Source organism: Platichthys flesus, chromosome 3 (assembly GCF_949316205.1).
Source record: "Platichthys flesus chromosome 3, fPlaFle2.1, whole genome shotgun sequence".
In the NCBI taxonomy this organism is placed as follows: domain Eukaryota; kingdom Metazoa; phylum Chordata; class Actinopteri; order Pleuronectiformes; family Pleuronectidae; genus Platichthys; species Platichthys flesus.
The window spans coordinates 4,782,096-4,804,995 of record NC_084947.1 but is presented as its reverse complement, the minus strand read 5'-3'; the positions used below and the strand labels follow the sequence as shown (position 1 = coordinate 4,804,995).

The window sequence follows — 22,900 nt, the reverse complement described above, 5'->3', positions numbered from 1 at the left end:
TTTTCACCAATAGAGGGACTCATTGGTCAAAGTCACACGGAACACTATAATCAACTTGTCAAACAAAAATCACAAATAGAAAAAATAATTATAGTCTGTGCTTTATCTTTGTTAATAAGAGAGTTACAGCTGGTTTATTATTAAAAACTCTTCGTATACTGTTTCCTCAGGACCTTAGCTCATGATATGATAAGATAAGAGTTTGTCTGTGGAGATTTGTTTTCGTTATGTTATCCTAAATGATTAGAAACGTGTTTATAATTCATAAGTTAATTTCATTCACCGACCATACAAAATACTTTCAATGAAAACACCAAATCTCAAATCTTGAATGAAAAGGAGCAGAAATAATAATACTTTCGTTTTCCTGCTCTTTAATCAACTACTCAATGAAACAATCCTACAATCCACCGTGTAAAATAAAAATAATAATCTGTGCTTTATCTCTACCAGTGACAGTTACTGGTTTGTTATTGACAGTTCGGACCAGTCCTGCTAATGGTCTGGAAGCTCATCACGCATGCGCAGTCGCTACCCAGGCGGATGATAATTGCGGGCAGAGCGCGAACCAAGCGCAGCCTCCCTGTTCCCAGTGTGTGTCTCTCCCATTAACATGAATCTCTTCACCCCCACTCGGACCCAGAGGAGCCGCTGAAAGCCGCCGGAAGGCCCCCATCTCCCGCTCTCTCCTCCCGCTCTCTCATCCCGGCCCACGGAGGTGTCGCCGTGGAGCGGTCGCCACGCAGGCCGCGGATCGTGGTCTCGTCGCTGGGTGGAGACTGCTCAGACTCCCAGTTAGCACCGTTAGCTCGCTACGATGAGTCGCTGCTGCCACCACCGCTCCTGCGTCTCTTGTGTTCAGCAAGGCGGGTCCTTGGTTAGTGGTTCCCCCCGACTGAGCTGAAGGGCGACCCGGGAAACCACGCCGCACCTTTCGAGGTAAAGTCTCGCCTGCTAGCTAACACCTTCCGCGGGGCGTGGGGGGCTGATGAGCCGAGCTAACGGTTAGCTAGCCAGTTAGCTCGGTGCTTCACATTTGCATGCCCGGCCACTTGAGCTCACATCACCGCTAAGCAAATGTGCGTCAACCCGGTGACCACAACAACAACTACTCCCCTGAGGTTGTTTAAGCTAATCTGTTGAATTAGCCATTTTCTCTACCTCCTCCGACAAGCTAGCTTTGGGCCGCCGATTGCAACACAGGGGCAAGGTAGCGTTGAGGTAATGCTACAGGTAACACAACACATGCTGACTTAGCAGGTAAACCATGAGGAACAAGCCACACACACACACCCATTTGTGGTAGAATGTGTGTGTTCGTGTGTTCACGTCCTCCCATCGGTGTTAGTGTCTCTATTGATTATGAGTTGGACGTGTTACTATAATTCATACGCACCAAACAAAGCCACTGGTGCAGCAGTGTTCAAGTAAGACTACTCTGAGCTACATGTTGGTACTGAGAAGAAACACAAGTCTATCTCAGATACTGCAGTTTCAAGGTGTCTGGAATAATACAAACACAACTTGTGGTCCATCTCAATCAGAAACATTTAGCAGACACAGGGCAATGAAATATTATTACTTTGAAATCTGTAAACTAGATTTTTACTTGTTTTAAGGAATGATGACCACATAAACTTGAATCAAGAAGTGAACACAATCTAAATTAAAACCAGACAAGGCAGCCGACTGAAAGTTAATTGTCCCCACGAGAGACAGCAGTGAAAATAATCAAAACAAAAACTGTAAAGATTAATGCAAATCAAACCTTTCCACCTCTTTTGAATAAGCAAATGGTTTGAGATATGATTTAAAAGAAGCTAGAGAGGAACTGAGTGTTACAATGTTTGGGGGCTTTCATAGCAAAAGCTCAGCTTGCCCACCGATCTGAGTTTGTCGGCTCTGACAACAAAATCAACCATCTTTAGTTGTGAGTCTGAAATGGAACACCACTATCAAGGTTTCATAAAGATTGTCTATCAGAAGGTGTTCATAGTTATCAGCAACCTCTAAGTTCCCCCAGACTTTTGTTTGTAGTCACAATGTGCTTTCTGTGAATGGTTCAAGCTCAACACAAATAGTTTGTTCTTCAGTTGTAGACATCCACAGTTCATGATTAGCTTGACTGGAACATTTCACCCTTGGGGTCTGGACAGCTTTGTGCGACTTTACTCTCCCTGCCACTGTCGAGTGTTTGCCGTTATGAATGTGATCCTTCCTGTCAGGGTGCTACTTTAGTACTTGTGTGTCATCCACAAAATGCTCGTCGTAATTAACCAATGTAAAGAGGAAAGATTTCCTCAACAATCAACAAACACCAGAGGAGATGAGATTTGATTTAATTATTAATTCAAAAGTCAGTCTAATGGAACTTCCAGCCGCTCACGAGCCACGCTGAGGGGCTTTGACACCTGTCATATTGTGAATAGCTGCTATTTGGCTTTGCAGTGTGACTGTAACATGGTATTTGATTTAATCTTCTTCTTTCTTTGAAGATGGATGTTGATTATTGTGCCGGTGGGGACAGTACCAGGAGGAAAGTGGATCTGGCTGTGGCAGAAGGCACAATGGATGTTACACCACTGGAAATGTACGACTCCGCCAGAGCAAAAATAGCTGCCAACCTCCGGTGGCTATTTGCAAAAGCCTACGGCATCGGTAAGTAATGTAAATTTATGTTTAACCTTTACAAACGCTAAGACCCAAGGTGCAGCTTTTAGATTTACAGTCGTCTTTATGACTTGTGGATATAAAAAGATCTGTATATCTGTCACTATAAACCAAAAATAAGTTGTTACCCTAAAAAATTCAGAGCATATTTTCCTCATATGCTCATATTTATTTTAGAGATTCAGATGAAGTTGTTGCAGCAGTGGGTTTACTCCTCAACATACTGATGGTCAGCAGATTGTGTGCTGCTTCCGTGCTGAAACGTTGACAGCAAGAGCCCAAGAGAAAGAGATATTTGTGTATGTGTGCACTCAAGCCAACACTAATTCCCTCATGACACTCGGCAACAGAATCCTCCCTCACTGACTCACAACATCCTTCCATTCTCACAGAGTGGCCGGTGAGATTGAACCCAAATCAAGCAGAGTGACAGACACTGAGTTTTTAGGCTATATTTGCTAGACTGTAGGCAGTGCATGGAAAATACTGATCTGCACTGCCAGTCACTCACACTCCATGTTAAGATGATATCAGCATTAGCAACAGGGGCAGGGCAGATCTCACTGTCTTTTCTGTGGATGCAACCGGTGATTATTGAATACATTTCAATGATGATTTGAAAGGAGTTTCCTTTTATGGGTGTGTTTGAGTTGTGGCTGTATGACGAGCACCCTATAAAGATCCTTACTCCACTGGGCTCACACCCTCATGCAGCACTGGATGTCAAAAAATCCTAAATGTTTTAAATGGGCTGATGTTGGTATTACTTTTCTTTTAGAACCTTCACCCACATTATAAATGTCAACAACTGGACTCAGACATGGCTTCAGAAAACAGCTTAACTCTTCAGACAGTCAAAGCATCAGTGCTTGAGAATGATGCAGGATCAGTGATGTCCATGAATTGTGGTGGAGATGATGTTGAGTTACAGTAGCTGCAAGGCTTTGTGGCACAGAGGGCGGCAACATCATCTTCCTCTCATGGGAACTGAATGTATTAGGCCCATTTGATTTTTCGCCCCACGGCTCGTGTGGCTTCTGTTGTGATGCTAATGCTGAACAGTCGTTGACTTTGCTTGTGCAACGACTGACAGACACAGACAGTGACGTAGTTCCATTTGAGATAATTGCAGCTGTCAAGTGATGTGGGGGGTTGTCAGGGATGCAGGTGCATCTGGTGACTGCTCATTACCTTGTTAAGTCTTTGAACCAGCAGGTTAATGATGGTGCACATGCTCTCCAGTCCTGCTGCACTTTGCATGTGTCACAGCTGCTGCCAGCCTCAGGGACAGCCAGACGCATCACCAGTGAGAGTGAGCGCCTGTCATGGTTATAGGCACATCCGCTGGTCGTTGACCTGCGCTCTCCCTGGTTTGTGCTGATGATGTTGTGGTGCAGATCACGGTTGGCTGAACATTGCTGTAGCACATCCTGGTTCTTGTTGCCAGACCCCATCCTCCATCCCATGGCTGCTGCTGCTGCCAGACAAAATCAGTGTCTGTGGAATGAAGTCAAACGTGAAGACTCGCCCCAGCCAGACCCCTTTTGTTTTCATACACAAATAGTCCCACTGTTCTTATATGTTAATATACTCAGAGCATAGACCCAGACGCAGCTCTCCAGGAATGACCCACACCCCTCTGTGTTATGCCTAATGAGTTAATTACGTCGTATGACAACATCTTTATTTGCAATGCGTGTAAGGTTGCAGGCAACATATCTGTGAGGCTTGTGTTGTTGAAGTGCATGTGGAGTTTATAGATAGAGATAATTAGATCAGTCTTTATTTAAAGAGCACATATTTCTGACCATGCTGGCGGAGGTAGTACATGGTCGTATTTATCGATTCAAAAATATGATGGTCAAAAGCAATATTGGTAGCACGGCTTCATAGAACCACGGATTTATACAAACTCTAACATCACCACAACGTTAATTGACTTAATATAATTCATAAAAGCCACACAAGCCACACTTGTGCAGCTCAGATTGTGTGTTTTGTCCATTCTCATAAACAAGTCTTGATGGAAGTAGCTGCCTTCCTGTGTTTGTGAGCAGGAGTTTGCTGACGAGTGGCTCCCTTGATCCCGTCAGTCAGAGCAGACGCTAAGAACACATCACACACACACACAGAGCTTATACTGTGTTTCTGGAGTTAAGGCTGAGTTCAGAACTGGGTTAATTCTATCAGTGGGATTTTGGACAGGTTTGGTGCTGTTTCAACTTGCAGAGTAAATTTATGTTGTGAGCATGCCTGGAGTCCAGTGCGCTTCATCTCATGCCCTTACATGGCTGGTTTTGAGAATGACTTCACATCCAAAGCAGCAGAATCTCTTGTTTAGGTCATAGTTTCTTTTTTTGTCTTTGTGACTTCAGTATTGTTAAACTAACCGTAGCCAAACCCACCGTGTCACCTGAGAAGATTGCTTTCACTGCAGCCGTGACTCAGTAAGGCTCCGTTTCCTAATGTACTCCTGAAGCAACACGCTGTGACTTACACCTGCAAATGGCCATGTTTGCCCAAAGCAAACTGACGCAGACATGGAGCAAATAGAAGAAAGAAAGCACGTTACTTTGTCACATTCCTGTAGTCTGTTGACATTGTAAGAGTTTGATAGATGCCAGGAGTTTACCTTCATTTTCCTGCTTCATAATATAATACCTTACTATACTGTTGACTAACAAGCTATCCCATTTATCGTGTCTTGTCTGCATTGCATGTACTACATTAGAAGCACGTTCCTAACACCATTCTCTCCATTGCAGACCATATTCCAGAGGACTTAAGGGACCCATTCTACACAGATCAATATGACCAGGAACACATAAAGCCGCCTGTCATCCGCCTACTGCTGTCCTGTGAGCTCTACTGCCGTGTCTGCACCCTCATCCTCAAGACGGAGCAGGCAGTGTCTCTTCAGTCCCACCTGTCCGTCATTCAGGCCCTGTCCAGAAAGGGGATTTATGTCGTGGAGAGTGATGATACGCCCGTCACAGATGGAGACCTGGCCTGTGTGCCCATCAAAATGGTGAGTAGATGCACTGGGAAAAAAACAAACAAACAAACAGATATCCTCATCAATGCCTGAGCATAAATCACTGAGTACGCCTGGCCTGTTAATGAGGGTTGATTATTGTGGGTGTTCACTGAAGGCGTACACAGTTTAGTCTCATGTGCATCGAAGTGCAGTGCGTGTCCATCAGGGTCGCAGGGTCACGCACTGCTTAAGTGAAAAATGCTAACGTCTGCATGTCTAAGAGGCTAAATAAGAACTTGGAAGAATGGATGTTTTTTTAACAGTTCACTGGGCCTCTGCAATGACTGAGTGAGTTCTACTGTTGATGCTGCTGTTTGCACCTATGTGAAAATTAACCCCTGTTAAAAAAAATTTCAGTCATCTGTAATATAACATAAAAATGTACATCCTTAGTTTATACACTTACTGTTCATCACACAGCTTTTAGCACCAGACAGACCCTGATGTTCCAGCAGCTTTCACAAAAAATAACTTGTTGCACTGACACCAGAGAAGACGGGAACCAGGATCGGTCGCTACAACAACTCTGCACATCTCCTCTATAATCCCAATCACTTCCTGTTTCTGCTGTATATCCTTACCACAGTGAACCCTGTGAAAGTAGTTGGTGGTTTCATATTCACTCAGCTGTAACCACAGGCATTTGACACACTTCTTTAAAACCCTATTTGCAATTGTTTCACATTATACGCGGTGTATAAGTGTCAGACATGCTTTGCTGTTTGAAGTAGAGGAACAGTGTGTGGAGGCAGATTTGGGTGCACCCTTATCATTTTTATTCAAATCATTTGAAGGAGGATGTCCTGATAGAATTGCTGAGATTTGAATATGTAAAGGGGTTATTATGCCGTGGCAGTATTTTGCACCTTATATTTACTCCATAAAACACAATGATACTCTGCTTTGAGTGAACAGTTCAACATTAAAGAAAGCGTCTCACTCATGCAGCAGTGTTATTGCATTTAGCACAACGTTTGGGTGGAGCACAATCCCTAATTACTGATAATTACCTTTTTAATTAAGGGCTGCAGATAATGATAGTATGTGTCATGAGCTCATCTGCAGTGTGATTTTTAAAAAGCCAAGTTGACTCAGTGTTTTATCAGAGAGTCAAAACCACAAAGACATTTATTCAACAAACATAGATGATATAAAACCTGCAAACTGTAAAGAGAAGTAGAAATACCTCTTTCTTATTGATGTCAATTCTGACCATAACATACAGCTGAATTACTGTGATAACCTTGTGTTCAAAAGGTCCATCTTTTAATCGGAATACATTGGTTTATTAAGCTGATGTTTTTCATATTGATCTAACTCGTACTCACTTTCTATCTAGCTCAGGAGAACAAAATCTACAAATCCTCATATACGAGGCCTGTTCCCTCTCAGAACAGGAACTGTAATCAGGACCATAAGAGGGTTACCATTTCGATAATACCTCTAAGAATGGACTTTATTGTCTGTGATATTTTTCTACATTTCCCCCCCAACCTGTTAAGAGCATTTGCTGAATGTTGGCATTTGAAAATTAGAAAATCCTCCAGGGCTCCAGTTTAAAAGCATTTCACACAACTGTGCTCCACTCTTGCTTTATTAGATAGATTATCTAATAGATTTTGGAGATAATGTTCAGAGAGGTCATATGTTTTTACAAAGGAAAACTAGTGGTTTGTCTCTCCTGAGCCTTTCTGTAGTTGTCATCATCATCGTAATATTTTCACAGATCAGCTCGTAGACAGGTTTAATGTCCTCGTGTGTGTGTGTGGGTCATCACCTGAAACAACAGCACCAAGTCACAGAGGCAATGAGATCTGATGTCTCACAATTTCAACAAGAGCACTTCACACAGGATACAAAGAACACCAAGCAGCTCGCACGATCTCGGCCATCTTCTTACCCCTTTTGTTACCATGGGAACCTCTGCAGGCTGCCTATTCTGGGATGTGGTGTCTGCGTTTCCTGCGAGCGGCCTGACAAAATAATGCACACAGGCCTGTGTGTAAGCATCCAGACACAAAGCCTGGTGAGGGGATGGAAAATCCTGAGCAGGACACAGCTTATCTCTAATAGACTGTTGGAACCCCCCCCCCCCCCAATGTGCTGACTTGACAAGAGGATTCCATAGGACCCTGCGTATTCCTAGTGTGAGTGAGAGAGAATAAGGTAGATCCCGTACCTACATCTTGTTTGAGACTATGTCTGAAATAGCGTGCTTGCCCTGTTTTTATTTTGAAAACCCTTGGGTTGTTGCGTTTTAGTCTGGAGGGGCAGAAACTGTGCTGCTGACACCCAAGGCTGCTTCCTGATTGTTTGTTATCAGTCATGACTACCAGCAGTGACTGACGTTCACTATGCAAAAAGGACTGAATGGATTTCCATGAGACTTGACTGAACCCATATAATGTTGGTGCAGATCTGATCAGAGTGATGATTTTTACCGGAATACTGTTTGATTGTAGCATCACTTTTGTTGGAGCAACAGCGAGCCGTACTCTATAATCCACTTTAGTGTATTTCTGTGTGTGTGTGTGCACGTTGCTTGTCTCGTCAGCGTGCACAACCACAGCTCGGGGCCACAGCAGCCTTCTGCTCCCCATGAGGCTTTCACTGAACACATGAAGGGCAGAGGGAGAACAAAAGATATGAACAGCACATCTGTCAGATTTGCTCTTTTGTGTATTTATTAAGAAACACTTGTTAACGCTTGGGTGTTGAATGTGCTTCATCTTTTTTTTATGCTGAGTCGTTTCATCTTTTTTTGCTGAATTCTGCCAAATTCATTTGAATTTTACTGCTTCCGATGGTTCTGATAAATCTGTAGTCTGTAGCAGCAGTTTTTTCTTTACCTTTTTAGGATAAAGTGTGTTCAGTGTGTAGGATCAATGTTTCTATAAACCGTATTCATCTTTTAAATGACGGCTTATAAACATGGGTCGTGAACAATGGACCGGCAGTTCGAAAAGGAACAAATACTTATCTGACATGGCATTAATGCTTAATTTACCTTTTGAAAACAGGCCAGTTGAACAGTAGCTACTGGATAATTGAATGAAATGACCCAGCAGAAAGCAACAGAGCAGCCTTTAGCTTCCTGTACACACAGTCTTCATCCTTTCTTCATGTATTAGCTTTCCTCTGTCTACTACATTATAGTTGAGGTTTGTTTGGAAGTAGATTTTCCCTGGTGTTCTCTGTGCCCATGGATCTTGTGCTGTGGAGAAAGCTCATTAAAGCTCTCATTTGTTGCGTTAACCATCATAATCTCTAAGCACTTCCATCACCAATTGGATTATACTCTCCGCCTGATGTTCAAAGCACTGACTGAAACAATGGCATACACTTTAAATATTTGTTCTGTAATGGGCTGGCTTTGGTGCTGTGGACTAAAATCCTTAGTAGAAGACTTTTACACAGAATTAGATTTAGTTACAAAATTAGGCTTTTCTAGCTGAGACAGAGGATCTATTAGTATTTGGTCTGTGTAAATTCCCACTGTGGCTATCAAGGGATCAATATTTGAACTGGTTGCCACCTGGTAAGACACTTGAAGTAAGGACACCCCTGCTGGGCCTCTTGATTATATTAGGATGTAGAGAGCGGATTGGACACCCATTGTGCGAAAGAGAAGATTCTCACTTTGATTAAGCCATGTTGGTTATTTAAAGCTCCACAACTGTTTAGGGACCTCAGCATGTCCCCCTGGAGATCGGAATTGGATAATATCATTATCCATTAAACTCCATTAAATCCATTTATCCACTCCCCATAGTGGCTACTGGTTACTTACGTTTCCTGTTTTTATAACAGGATTCAAAGAAGGAAGACTGAAATTACTCTGGTTATGGTCTGTTCATTGGTCTTCACTGGTGATACAGATTTATACGTGGAACCGCTGAATAAAGGGAATACAATAAATGCCCTTAAGTTTGTTTTTGCATTCTCTAATGAGCTCACTGTAAATCTAAAGTAGTCTGTGAGGTAATTTTGTGGAAGGCTGGAGGTAATCTAATGAAATTGAATTGACCTCTGTTTCGCTGTCTCTCTCCCTCAGAGTTCTCACATGCCCATGATCGATGCCCTGATGATGGCCTACACAGTGGAGATGATTAGCATCGAGAAAGTGGTGGCTTCCGTCAAGCGCTTCTCCACCTTCAGTGCCTCCAAGGAGCTGCCCTTTGACCTGGAGGACACTATGGTCTTCTGGATCAACAAGGTTAGGACACAGGGACAAAACGGCATCCCCTACATCTTTCACTGACTTGTACCGCTCTAATGTCTCACTGGTCAGTATCAGAGGCTCCTTCTCATTTACCCCTTAGCACCATGTTGGATGAATAATCTTTTTCCTATTAAAATCATAAGTGACAGTGGTTCACTTGTGTTCTTGAGGCCTGTTTGTCACTGGTGAGCAGAGACGGGCCAGCAGATAGCAACTCACACACAAGAGGCTCAGTCTCATGCTGCACTCATATTTCAAGGGGTTAACGGCCCGAGGCAGCGAAAACCATGACGCAGTGTTTCCATGAATCATCATAATGTTCCACACCATTGTCTGGGAAAAGGAAAGTGTCCATTTCATGCTTTAAAATCCCATGTGCTGTCATTTATCCTGATTAATATGTTGATAAATAGATTTTTCATTCTCTACTTATAAAAAAAAAGTTTAAAACCACAATCTTTAGTCGAGAGCAAAAATCTATCTGTAAATAAATAAATTAAATTAAACCTTAAATGGAGGAAACTATGTAAAAACCAACATGAAAGATATGCGTCTTGTGTATTAATCTGAGTGCAGCAGTGAAATCTGAATATGTAATATGTAAATGCGTTCGGTTATCTGCATAACCTGGTTTCCCTGTGTAAACGTGCTACTTGATCACATGTGAATGAACTGAACATGACTTATTCTGCAGGTCAACATGAAGATGAGAGAAATATCGGAAAGGGAACACAAAGTCAAGCATCACCCTTTGGAATCCCCCAGCCACCAAAAGGTAAAATAAAACCCAGTGTCTTCTTTTACAGGAGGGAAATCTAAAAAACAGATTCAAAATCACCAACAAGACTCCCTTTTAGAAACTTTTCCTCGCCAAATCTTTATCCAGGTGGATGTCTACTACAAAAACCCATTTTCCATAACGTGCTTCAAGAAAACAGCTTGATTTCTACTTTTCATACGAAATGTTCTGACCTTGCTCTTTTTCTCTGTTTAACCGGAACCACATCCAATTCTTATTGTCTGTGGCCTCTGACCTGTTAATCTCTCTGCTCCTGTTCCTCATCTGTACCTCCCTCTCCTCTTTTATCCCTGCAAACTGGATAGTCTCCCTCCAAATGGTATTGGAAGCTAGTCCCTGTAAGTTGGATGCCAGTCCCCCCCCCCCCCCCCCCCAGCCTTCCCATTACCCCATTATCTCCCCTCTCTCCCCCTTGCACGCATCGCTCTGAGCTGATGTGCACACAATGTCCAATGTGGATGATTCAAGCTCAATCTGTGCTGCTTGTAGCCAGCGTGTCTGCAGGGGGGAGAAAGCTGACGGCTATTTTATTTATTTTCTCCCTGTGATAAACATGTCACACACGTGTAAGGCTGTTCTGACCTTGTGTCAAGTGTTCAAAACACATTATTTTTGGCTGTGCTATCTCATTTCAAGCTCAGCTAGGCCATGTGGATTTGCTGTGTGTGTGTGAATACTTGTTCAACTAGATATATTAGAGGACCGATGTTAGTTTTTGGACAATTTAGTTTTTTTTTTACATTTTGCCAAAGTGAGGATATTTTGACCAGTCCGCAGTCAAGCCGATTGGCTGATAAGAGCCTTTATCAGAGAGGGGTTAACGTTTTTGCCAATATACACCAATATGTAAACTTTTATTTAACAGAATTAATGTTTATATAATTATAGCTAAAGAAGTTTTTGTTTTCTTCTTTTATTTCCTGTTAGTTTATGGTTAAACGTAAAAATCAAGCTTTTCATTATGACATCTTCAGAATCCTTTTAATTAATGGCTTTTTGAGGGTTATGATGTAGTTTTAGTGATAGAATTAAGTTTTGGGTAAGGAAGCTGGGGAATATGTTATGTCTTTGCACAGATAAAAGTAATGATGTGTATGTGTGTGTGTGTGTGTGTGTGAGAATAAGAGCAAATCCATGCCTACACTGCTCCTTTGCTTTGCAGTCCCATCCCCGGCCACCTCCTCTCACTTGTCACTTCTCCTCCAGTCTCCCTGTTCTGCTCTCACAAACTGTCTCCGATGTGCCCACTGTCTCCTCTTGACTATGTCTGTTTGTATTCATGTGTATGCGTGTGTGTGTTAGCCTGATGTCGGGCACAAGCCGGCCCACTGCATGCTGGAGCCAAAGGAGCTCACTGAAGCGGTACAGTTTTTCCTTTCAGTCAGGAGGGGATTCCCCTCAGTTGTGTTGTAATAGAGCCTCTGGTTGGGTTAGTGAGTTTCACCTTTGACTTGTGACTACACCTGCATCTCTTCAGTTGCTGTAGTTCTGTAGAATAGCCTTTACTGAAACAAACATTGAATAATAATGTGATGTTTTTATTTCATTGTATTTCTTGCTGTTTAGAGTATTTGTGCTGTACATAGTCTGTTTAAATAGTGAGTATTTAGCACTGGCTTTATTTGCCACATTACAAGGTACACAAATACAATCTGATGCAATCCAGTACAACAACTATGCCAAATATTCTACTTTTTACAAAAAATAAACTACAACAGTTATTTGGTAAAGTTAATACCTCCTCAATCCAAATTAAACACAATTATCTCTAGAGGTAGAATGTATTCCTCAGCTTTGGAATTGGATTCTTTTTAGATTTTACAGGTGTACATAATAAAGTGGCCAATAGGTGCACATTGAGCTCTTGATTTAGATGTGTTGTGATTCATTGATCTTGCACATATTTAGTAATGCAATGCAAATCTATAGACTGTATATAAAGATGCATGGCATTTCCAAAAGTGAAGCCAAGCTGTCTCGATTTGCCCCCTGGTGTTTGGCTGCAGTAGTGGTCATAAACCCTGCTACCTAACGCTAGCAGATGAGACATGAGTCATATTTAAAAGGTTCCATAGATGTTTTCTGTCATTTTAGATAATTCTTATCACACTGTTGTTAAGTGTTGATTAGTTTTAGTTAGGTTTTTCATCTGGGATATTTTGGCTTCATTTCTGTATAGTGGGAAGTTGTATAGAAGTGTCATCCATCTTTATATACAATCTATGGTCTACTACAACTGCATTTCTTAAAAACTGCTTTATTCTCTCATAAAGATAATTACAGATTGATAAGTCATGACATAGGGAGTGGTGTTCCCATAATAAGGTGATTAATTATATGCCTTGGCTTCACAAGCAGTTGTACCAGTCAGTACAGACATCCTGCACGATCTATACTTGTGTTGCTCCAAACTATATGTAGGTTTGTAAGTAGTTTTTATTACTCTGTCGAGTGTTTGTGCCGCGTGCAACAGTGTTTAATCGTTTTTTGAGTCTGTTGTGTCTCGTGCTCAATTTTATTAATCATTGGTGGGAAGCAAGTAGAGTAACCTTAAATGCTGCACAGAGCTTGTGTCCAAAATACATCTGCTGTGAATGAGTTTCTGTCACAACCACACACTCATTTCCCATAAGTGGGCCAGCGATTACCCCAGTTTCCATCCCAGTCAGCTGCTTCACGCTGCCTGGGCTTCACCTGGCTGCCTTCTGGTGGAAGCCGTAGGAAGGCCGACCATCGACTGTGTTGTTCCTATCACTGCTCGAACACCTTCACCTCCATCCTCTCACTGGTCCTCAGGGTTCTCCCTTGAAGTAGTCGACAATGGTGCCACTTGACCTTTTCTTTATTACATCCCACCTGCTTTTGGATCAGTTCAGGAGGAGTTTTAAATATTTTACATTGAAATTCCCGAGGAGAACCTTGAACTGATACTTACAGGGTTTGGCCAAAGCATGACCTGTCACACCCTGGTGGGGTGTGTTGCTGCTGTTTTTTTTTCTTCCCCTCAATAAACTGTCATGCCCTCCCCCTGGTGGTTAGGTACGATATCGCCGGGAGCATGCTTCAGGCCGACAGCAGGCCTTCTTCCCACTGCTGGAGGAACTGATGAGGGATGTCTGTGATGGAGCTGCACTGCTCGCTGTGGTTCACTACTACTGCCCCGACCTCATGAAGCTGGATGGTAATGCTGCATTTTCACACACACACACACACACACACACACACACACACACACACACAGACACAGACACAGACACAGACACAGACACACACACACACACACACACACGCACACATCTTTCATCACCAGCTTCATCACATTAATTATCAGTTGCTGTTGAAGCATCTAAAGATCATCAATCTTTCTCTGCTGACGTTGAATGCAATATCCAGCCTCTCAGTCCATGTGTGATACTCCTCTGGTAACTTCACACGGCCTGTTGGCCCGATGTCACCGTGTGACATTTATAGCCGTCAGGTCAATGAGCCGTGTCCTAATCTGACCTGCTCTCTGCCTTGTCTGATCAGACATTTGCCTGAAGGAAGTGCCCTCCATCGCTGATAGCCTGTACAACATCCAGCTGCTCAGAGAGTTCGCCAACGAGTATCTGAATAAAAGTTTCTATCTGACAACGGAGGACATGCTCTACTCGCCCCCCGTGCTCAAGGTAACCGTCATGAAGGGTTTTCATGAACATTTGCATAAAAGAACCAGTTATTAAAGTCAAGAAATAGTATTGAAGTCTTGTCTTGTGTTCTCCGTGCAGCACAATGTGATGGTGTTCATCGCTGAGCTCTACTGGTGGTTTGAAACTGTCAAACCAGAGTTTGTCCAGCCCAGAGATCTCCAAGAGTTTAAAGATGGTGAGCATCACAGTGTGACTTCTACACGTACAAGAGGAAAATGTCACATATGTGACAGACGAACCTGTGTGACCTTTCAAAGCTGCTCAGCATGACTGTGGTTAAGCATTCTTAAAGTTAAACCTCTTACTGTTTTTTCCAGTTACTTTCATAATCATTTGTTCATTATTCAGTTTCCAAGCAACAAAACCAAACATTGTGTTATTCCAGCTTCTCTAAAATTTAAGAAAAAGAATTTATAACGATTAATCAGTTAACCAAGGAATATTTTCCAGATTAATTGATAATGACAATCGTTATTTGCCTGCCCTGTTTATAGAATATTGCATTAAAAATATCAGCTACTTTTTTGTGTTTTAACTTATTTGTGTCATAATTTGGATATAAAACATCCTGTGTGTACTTTGGTCACTAACTTTTCTAACGATCAACATCATTCTCTCTCTCTATCCTCAGCTCGAGCCATAGCTCAGCCCAAGAGTGCCCGTCCATCAGTGCCCATTTCCAACGCCACCAAGCGCAGCTTCCTGGCCAGTCCTGGTGTGGCTGATAACCAGACCAGCCCTGAAGTCTGTAACAGGTACTTCCTGCACCCTGAAGACTCTGACCCCCTGTAAGTCTTCTCTCGCTTTGCTTCTCATTCCACTCCATCATGATCCTGCTAACCAGATACAGTGACCCGACAAGGATTGGAAGTTATGCCGTGTGTGACCATCATTCTCTCATTTAAGCTCTAGCTTCATTTCTGGATATTGGAGACACGTGGTCCATCTTTGTATGGTTTTTGGCAAATCTCACATTTGATTGATTTCTGTTGTTTTTTGATTTTAGTAAAGGGGGTCCAGCCTTCAGTCCTTCCCACCCACTACTGCCCCTGCGACAGAGACAACAGAAGCAGCAGGGAGAGGATGGAGCAGGTAAGATGGTGGAGCCTCCTCATTTTAATTAGGGTTCATATTCAAACTGTCCCGTTTGTGTGTATCAGCTACATACATGATTGTGTTTTTTCTTAGGTCTGAGAAACCGCTCAAATTCTCTGACTCAGATGGACGGACAGCCCAGAGGTTCTGTTACTGCATGGCCAGAAAAGAGGCAAAGGTAATGGAAAACAGAAAAAAAGCACAAATGCATATTTAGATCCTTAAGAGATGTGCTGAATAGACCAAAAACCATGTATTTTACATATGCAGTTACTGATGTAAACATGTCAAAAAGTTTGATCTATGGATATGTGTTTCTATGTTATACTGACAATTTCCCCCCCATGCTCTCTCTCTGCAGACCAGTGTCCACACTGAATCCCTACATGTTGCATTCAGCCGCAGACGGTGATGCAGATGTGGCCTCTGGAGACAGCGTGAGTCTGGCTCGCTCCATAAGTAAAGACAGCCTGGCATCGAACGTCCTCAACGTCACACCCAAACACCAGCCCTCTGTCCACCAGCCCCCGCAGGGTGCAATGCGCAGAGTCAACGGCCACGGCCTGCTGGCCAAAGTCAACATTGAAGATGATGACAAAACTATTGTGGCAGTCGCACGGACTGAATCTCCCGCCGTCCCCAAACAGGCTGACGGGACACAAGCGACTGCCGCAGCATTGTCTAAACCTTCCCCTGAGTCCAAACCTGCACCGGATAGCTTTTACCTAGAACCACTGATGCCTGCCGTTATCAAAACGGCTAAAGAGAAGTCTGTATGCCTAAACAAGGAGGAGGAGAGCGGTGAGGTGCCCCGCTCCTCAGGACGGGGATCTTTACACAGAGGAGAAGGATCTACATCAGCAGTTCGTAGGAAAACATCCTGCACCCTAAACCAAACTCTTCCCCCTACAGGTGAGGAGGCAGACTTGGCAGAGGGGCCTTGCCAGAGTCAGTCAGGTTTGAGGCCCACTGCCACAAGCAGCGTGGCCCCCTCGGCCAGAGAGCCAGCTGGGGGTTTCTACCTGCATTCAGACGCTGAAGAACCAAAGTGTGGCCCGGGCCTGGATCCTGAGCTGGAAGACCTTGACGAGGAAGAGGAGGATTTGGACGAAGCGAGTACCACTAAAGACCCCAATTGGCCCAGGAAAGCCTTCAATGAGGAAGATGAGGAAGAAGAATCAGCCAAACTGCAAGAGGATATGAATGTGAAAGAGCATGATGACAAAGACATGAACGGAGGCAGCGGTCGTTCCAGCCCCTGTCTCAGCGCTCACTCCCAGGCCAGCAGCATGGCCAGTGGCAGTGTGCGCATGACCTCCTTCGCAGAGCGCAAAGCTCAGCAGCAGCGCTTCGGCAGCAACCACGACCTCCGCTCCAGTGCCTCCAGCTCCCAGAGGACCACCCCAGATGGATCAGAGTGCAGCGGGCCCCTGTCATCCTCCTGGAGAGTTAAAAGAGACCAGAGCCCCTCCTCGCCCATAGGCGGATGCTCTCGTTCAGGGGATGGTAGCGGTGGCGTCCTGGCTTCTGAACTTGTCGGGCTACGTATGCAGCTGGAGGAGAAGCGACGTGCCATTGAGCACCAGAAGAAGAAGATGGAGGTGCTGTCGGCGAGGCAGAGGCAGAAGCTGGGAAAGGCAGCTTTCCTGCACATCGTAAAGAAAGGTGGAGGCAAGAGTGACACTTTACCCAGTGCGCTGAAGGCCGCCATCTCGAAAGAAGAGCTCAATGGAGAAAAAGGACCATCAAATAAAGGTGGCCTATCTGTAGAGGCCCTGAGGGGAGACAAAGAGGTGGTGGGAACCCCCCCGCCTGGTGCCTTAGAAGCAGATAAGAAAGGAAGCAGTGGCAGCTTCTATCTTGAGGAAGAGTTGGACCTAAACGAGTGCAGCCGCTCCATCGAGCTGCTGAACGACGCCATCGGCAGCATCCAGCAGCAGATGATGCAGATGTCACTACAACAGGAGATGTTGATGAAACAGAATGTACAGTCGCCCCCTGCTGTAGCAGCTCAGCCTCCTCCTCCTCACGCTAGTGACAAAAACAGTGACTCTAAGTCTGGGGCCAGTTTTCATTTTGTGGAGCACAGCTCTGGCAGTAACACTGCCCCCACCAGGAAACCCCCCAAGCTGAGCTCAGGCCGCAGCTCCAGGTCCAAACCATCAGAGCTAAAAATAGCCAAGGAGCAAGTCCGGCAGGTGTCCAGGACCCTCACCCCCACAAAGAGTGGGTCAGAGACTTTACCACACATGAGGAATTTAGCCGGGGGCAGGTCCCCCAGGGCCGAGCAGCCCGGAAGCCCCAGAACCCCCACAGCAGGAGAGACCATCGACAGGCCGGGCTCTGGCCACATTCGCAGCGCCAACTTCAGGCTTCATGACGAGGCTAACATGCGTGTGCCGACCCGAGTGGACCTGACGGCAGTGACGGCCTCAGAAGTTTCCTTTGACGACTGCCTGTCCAGCACCCTGAGAGAGTCTGAGCTCAACTCTTCAGACGGTTCGGGGAAAGAGAACATTCCATCAGAGGAGGTGCAGCGCAGCAGATCCCATCTGATCGAGGTGGATCTGTCTGACCTGAAGGATCCTGAGGAAGAGGAGGGTGCTGAGTTTAACGTCACAGAAGGAGGGGATGGAGAGCAGAAGTCAGGCCTGGGCTTCTTCTTCAAGGTAATGTTTGTTTTTAGTTTTTTGTAATTCATTTAGTCCTAATTCCAATTATGGCTATTTCATGGCTGATTTCTAACTACAAACTATTCAAAAACGAATGATTGACTAATCACAATAACATAAAAGATATATCGTTACTTTAAAGTGATAAAACATTGTTCTCTGTCTCATGTTCTAGGACGAGCAGAAGGCCGAGGATGAGCTGGCGAAGAAAAGAGCAGCGTTTTTGCTGAAGCAGCAGAAAAAAGCTGAGGAGGCTCGACAACGTAAACAACAGTTTGAAGTCGAATCTGAGCTGAAACGAGATGAAGCAAGGTAACTCCTTCTCACCAGCATTAACTTCAGCATTCAAATGTTCTACCAAAAAAGATGCTAACAAGCAGGGGTTTGATTTCCCCTCCAGACGGAAGGCGGAGGAGGATCGCCTGCGTAAAGAAGAGGAGAAGACGAGGCGGGAGCTGATTAAGCAGGACTATCTGCAGAGGAAGCAGCAGGAGATCTTCGAGGAGCAGGGACATGTGAAGCCCAAAACCCCAAAACCGAAGCAGAAACACAGACACAAGCCGGTGCTCCGAGAGGAATCCTCCAGCGACACTGTCTCCAAGTGCTCTTCCACACGTAAGATAATAATCATCCGTTGGACATTTAGCTGTAGCTCCATTCTTCTGTCGGACACATTGGTTGTTGTTGAGGATGTTTTTCAGGGTTTTCTCATGTGTTTTATAGTGACAGTGGATGTTGTCCTGGTTATAACATTACAGTTACCACTCTTAGATTAAATTAAATAATAAACTGACACTGTGGTTGTTTTCCAGTCATAATGATACTAAATTGATCAGGAATCAACACTTTAACAAAACAATTCAAACTCTGTTTTAAATCATCCTGTTTTTGTCTAGATTATTTCAAGAATTAGGAAAGAATCTTTCCATATTTTTATTTAAAACATTTGCAACCTGTTTAATATATATATACCACATCTTTGAGTTTTCTGAGAATGTCATGTTCTCTCATTGTATTTATATCTCCCTAGATAAATCAACTGCTAAAAACACAGTAAACAAGTATGTTTTAAATTTGTTTCTTCTGCTTGTTCCAGCCGACAACCTGAGCTCGGCCCAGTCAGGATCCAGTCTGTCTCTGGCCTCCGCCGCCACCAACGAGGCCGACAGCGTCAACTCTGGAGGAGCAGGCTCTCAGCGGTAAGCTGCTGCTCAGAGTTTTTTTAATTTAAGCATTTTTTGCTTTTAAGATTTCTAGTATTTAATAAAAGTTCTTTTTACATAAATCTCAACACGTTATTGTTCTTTTCATTTAAGCTGTGACTCTGTGGAGTCGTTTCCTGGAAGTCGTAACAGTCGGACTGCAGAACGCGACTGGGACAACGGCTCCACTGCTTCCTCCATCACTTCCATGGCTGAATACACTGGTTAGTGCACTGGTACCTGACAAATACACTGTTGTGTGTAAGTTGCAGTAAATTTAGAAACAGAAACTAATCTGACTGATTATTTTTCTCTTCCTCCTCCAGGTCCCAAACTGTTCAAGGAGCCCAGCGCCAAGTCGAACAAGCCGATCATCCACAACGCCATCTCTCACTGCTGCCTGGCCGGCAAAGTCAACGAGCCCCAGAAGAACCAGATCCTCGAGGTACTGATGTTTACTTTATGAAATTTAAAGTTGACTTTACATGAACAGTGAAAATAAACAGTGTCGTCTCCAAAAATCTGAGCATCTTCAGAAACTTAAACTCTACAGCTTTATGATCTTAAAACTAAAAGGTTGGTGTAATTTTTTAGAACTGAGAAACTCTTTGTCCTTAAATCGATAAGACCATCAGAAAAAAGTAATCGTCAACAAGTTTGATATTAATAAACTGTATTTGTGTAGTGTTGATCTTCTCACAGGATAAAACGACATTACATTTTTCAAGCTGAAGTTGGAAAACAATGTTTCAGTCCAACAAGATGTTTGAAAATGTCACTTTCAACTCTGAAGTTCTTTGACAATATACACAAAATAAAATCTACTTCGTGGTCGTGTAAATCAAAAAAAAATAACATGTCTGTCATGTTATCAAACAGTCTCATGAAAGGTCTTGTTTTCTGGCCAGGTTGTTTATTTCTTGTCCTTTGATTCAGTCTAAAGTCCTGCACTTAAAAAACACTTCTTTAATTGTATTTCCGTGTCACAATATCTGTTTTCTGACTCCTCGTCTGCCAGGAGCTGGAGAAGTGCGAGTCCAACCACCTGATGATCCTGTTCCGTGACGGCGGCTGTCAGTTCCGAGCGCTCTACTCCTTCTTCCCCGACACCGAGGAGATCCAGAAGGTGACCGGCACCGGACCCAAGAGCATCAGCAAGAAGATGATCGACAAGCTGTACAAGTACAGCTCGGACCGCAGGCAGTTCACCGTCATTCCTGCCAAGACTGTGTCGGTGAGCGTGGACGCCCTGACCATCCACAACCACCTGTGGCACGTCAAGAGGGGTACTGTGCCAAAGAAAAGTGTAAAATAACAGGAGGCCGGACTCGGAACCCTCTATCTTTACAAATCATCTTCTCCCTCATCTCGCTTGTGTCCTGAATCGACTGCATCGACGCTCACAGCCGAGCTCGCCGCCACGCTCGGCCTCCAAGCCTCCTCAGGAGAGGCCCCAGCCGTGAACAAGAGAAAGGGAATACTTGTGTGTGTTTGTTACAGGTGGTCTGAGGGACTGGTGCTTGCAACAACAAGAGGAATGATGCCGGCTGAATCTGCTTCTCCTGCCTGTGATCTCAGTGCGATCTGTTCAGGTTTCCTTCTTTTTCTACGACGACCACAACAACTCTCAAGCATGTGGCATTATTTTTCTCTCTCGTCTCTCTCATGTGGATGTTCATTTTTTTTACATGAAGTATTTATTAGTTCAGCACTGTCATGACGGAGAGAGCTCAGCTGCAGCACTAAAATCCTCCCTTCCCCCCCCCCAACCGGAAGCACCTCTCCTCTGGACTCTTTCAGACACGAGGGGGAGGACATCGGGGGGGGGATGTCAGTCGCAAAGGGACCTTTGTTACGACCCCTTTAGGTCTGTGGGACGGCCCCTCTGTCGTCCCGTCAAAAACACTTTCTTCACACGTGGACCGTTGAATCTGTCGAATCAGGCTGGCATTGCCGATTTTTGCCTCACCAGGGAACTCCGAACAACCTGCTGCTCTGAACTGTCTCCTTCTTTTCGTCACGGGGGGGTGGGGGGGAGCTCCCCTCAGGTCTCCACCCCAGACATCTGTTGGCCTTTCACGCATCGTGGTACTATCGTCTCTCTTTTGATTCAACCGATTTTTAAACTCGACGCTGATCGTGTAGCACTGGAGGTGTGTGTGTTTGTGTGTATAGCAAGAAACAAAAAAAAAGGAAAACCAGATAAGTTGATAACAGCTCATTTTTTAAATCCTTTTCTTTTTATTGAAGCATCCTTTTTTCACGAGGGTGTCAGAAGAGGGCGAATCACGGGAATCTGCTACACAACTTCTGCTTTGTCTGGTTTTTGTTTTAGCGTTTGTTATTTTTATGGATTCCTCTTGAAGCGATGTGGTTCTAAAGTGACGTTAATGCGTTTTCATCATAACAGGAATTCTCTGATGTTTAGGCCTTAGTCGGGTTTCTCCCCCCACCGGGCACTCTTGGATTGTCCTGTTTAAAAAAAGGTGCACTCATGAACACTTCATTCATACAGTGTAACTCCCCCACTCTTCCCCCACGTGTTTCCCCCACGACAGCAACACACACAGACACACACGCGCTCGTTGTGAAGCGTGTGTTTGAGTGTGTTGCTGCCGTGTCACCGGTTCGCCTGTGGTTCAGTTCTGTACCGACATTAAAGAACATTCCTGACAAGGTCTTGACGAACACTGCCACGTCGTCTCTTCTCCTTCTTCTTCTCCTTCTCCTTCTTCCTCTGTCGTTCTAAAACACAATCAAAGTGCTTCTTCGCATCAAAACCGTTTGTTGGCCTCGAGGAAAAAACAACCACAAGTGTCGCACACGCACTTTACTTTCCGTTTGTCTCTTTGGGGGAATTTTTACTCTATTTAGTTTTTTTAAAAACACTGCTGTCGCCGCGCGGCCGAACCAAACACTACGATTTGAATCCTGACACCTGAAGCTGATATGATACTACTGCTCTCCCCGAGAACAACAGACTACTTGATTTCTCATCTGCTGCATCGTGGTGTTTTTGAGGGCGGGGGGGCAGGGCGGGTGGAACATCTTTAATCGTATGAGTGTATTTTTATGTTAACTAAAAGATTGTATTGGCATTTGGTCACCATTTTTGTTACACCAGTGTATTTTTTCATCCCTGTGTTTGTTTTATCGTTGGTCCCATGCCATCTATTTATTTTGAAATGGAAGCACTGAAACGGAATAAATTTTCCAGTGATTAAAAGTCACACTTTTTCTTTTTTGTTCTTTCCTCACGGCTTGATTTGTTGTTTTTATTCATTTGTGAAACTCACTCTTTCTGTTCTCTGCTTGTTTTTTGACACCACACGGATTTTTAGCATTTAACAAAACAGCTCACAAATATCACAACACTGTTTTTATTTCCATCCTTTCACTGAAAATGTCATGTTCATCCATAAGTACAAATTAATCTCACTGGGTTGTGTTGATTTTTAAAGCAAAGTAGAAAGGATATGTGTTTCTACTGCGTATTAAAACCTCTAAAATTCAA

General features: G+C 44.0%; 1 protein-coding gene across 3 annotated transcripts; it reads left to right on the top strand.

The window, feature by feature from the left end:
- Nucleotides 1–535: 535 nt before the first annotated feature.
- camsap1b (calmodulin regulated spectrin-associated protein 1b) lies at nucleotides 536–22,900 on the top strand. Of its 3 annotated transcripts, none has more exons than XM_062381474.1 (19): nucleotides 536–939; nucleotides 2,496–2,658; nucleotides 5,436–5,698; nucleotides 9,762–9,923; nucleotides 10,624–10,704; nucleotides 11,034–11,066; nucleotides 13,768–13,909; nucleotides 14,257–14,396; nucleotides 14,496–14,592; nucleotides 15,049–15,172; nucleotides 15,424–15,509; nucleotides 15,606–15,690; nucleotides 15,874–18,181; nucleotides 18,360–18,496; nucleotides 18,585–18,799; nucleotides 19,281–19,383; nucleotides 19,501–19,610; nucleotides 19,713–19,831; nucleotides 20,405–22,900. In XM_062381474.1, the coding sequence occupies exons 2-19, from the start codon at nucleotides 2,496–2,498 to the stop codon at nucleotides 20,699–20,701; spliced, it is 4,665 nt and encodes a 1,554-aa protein (XP_062237458.1). In that variant the 5' UTR covers nucleotides 536–939; the 3' UTR covers nucleotides 20,702–22,900. The 3 variants fall into 3 exon arrangements, with proteins under 3 accessions (XP_062237458.1, XP_062237457.1, XP_062237459.1); XM_062381473.1 differs by having other exon boundaries at nucleotides 15,049–15,205; XM_062381475.1 differs by lacking the exon at nucleotides 11,034–11,066 and having other exon boundaries at nucleotides 15,049–15,205.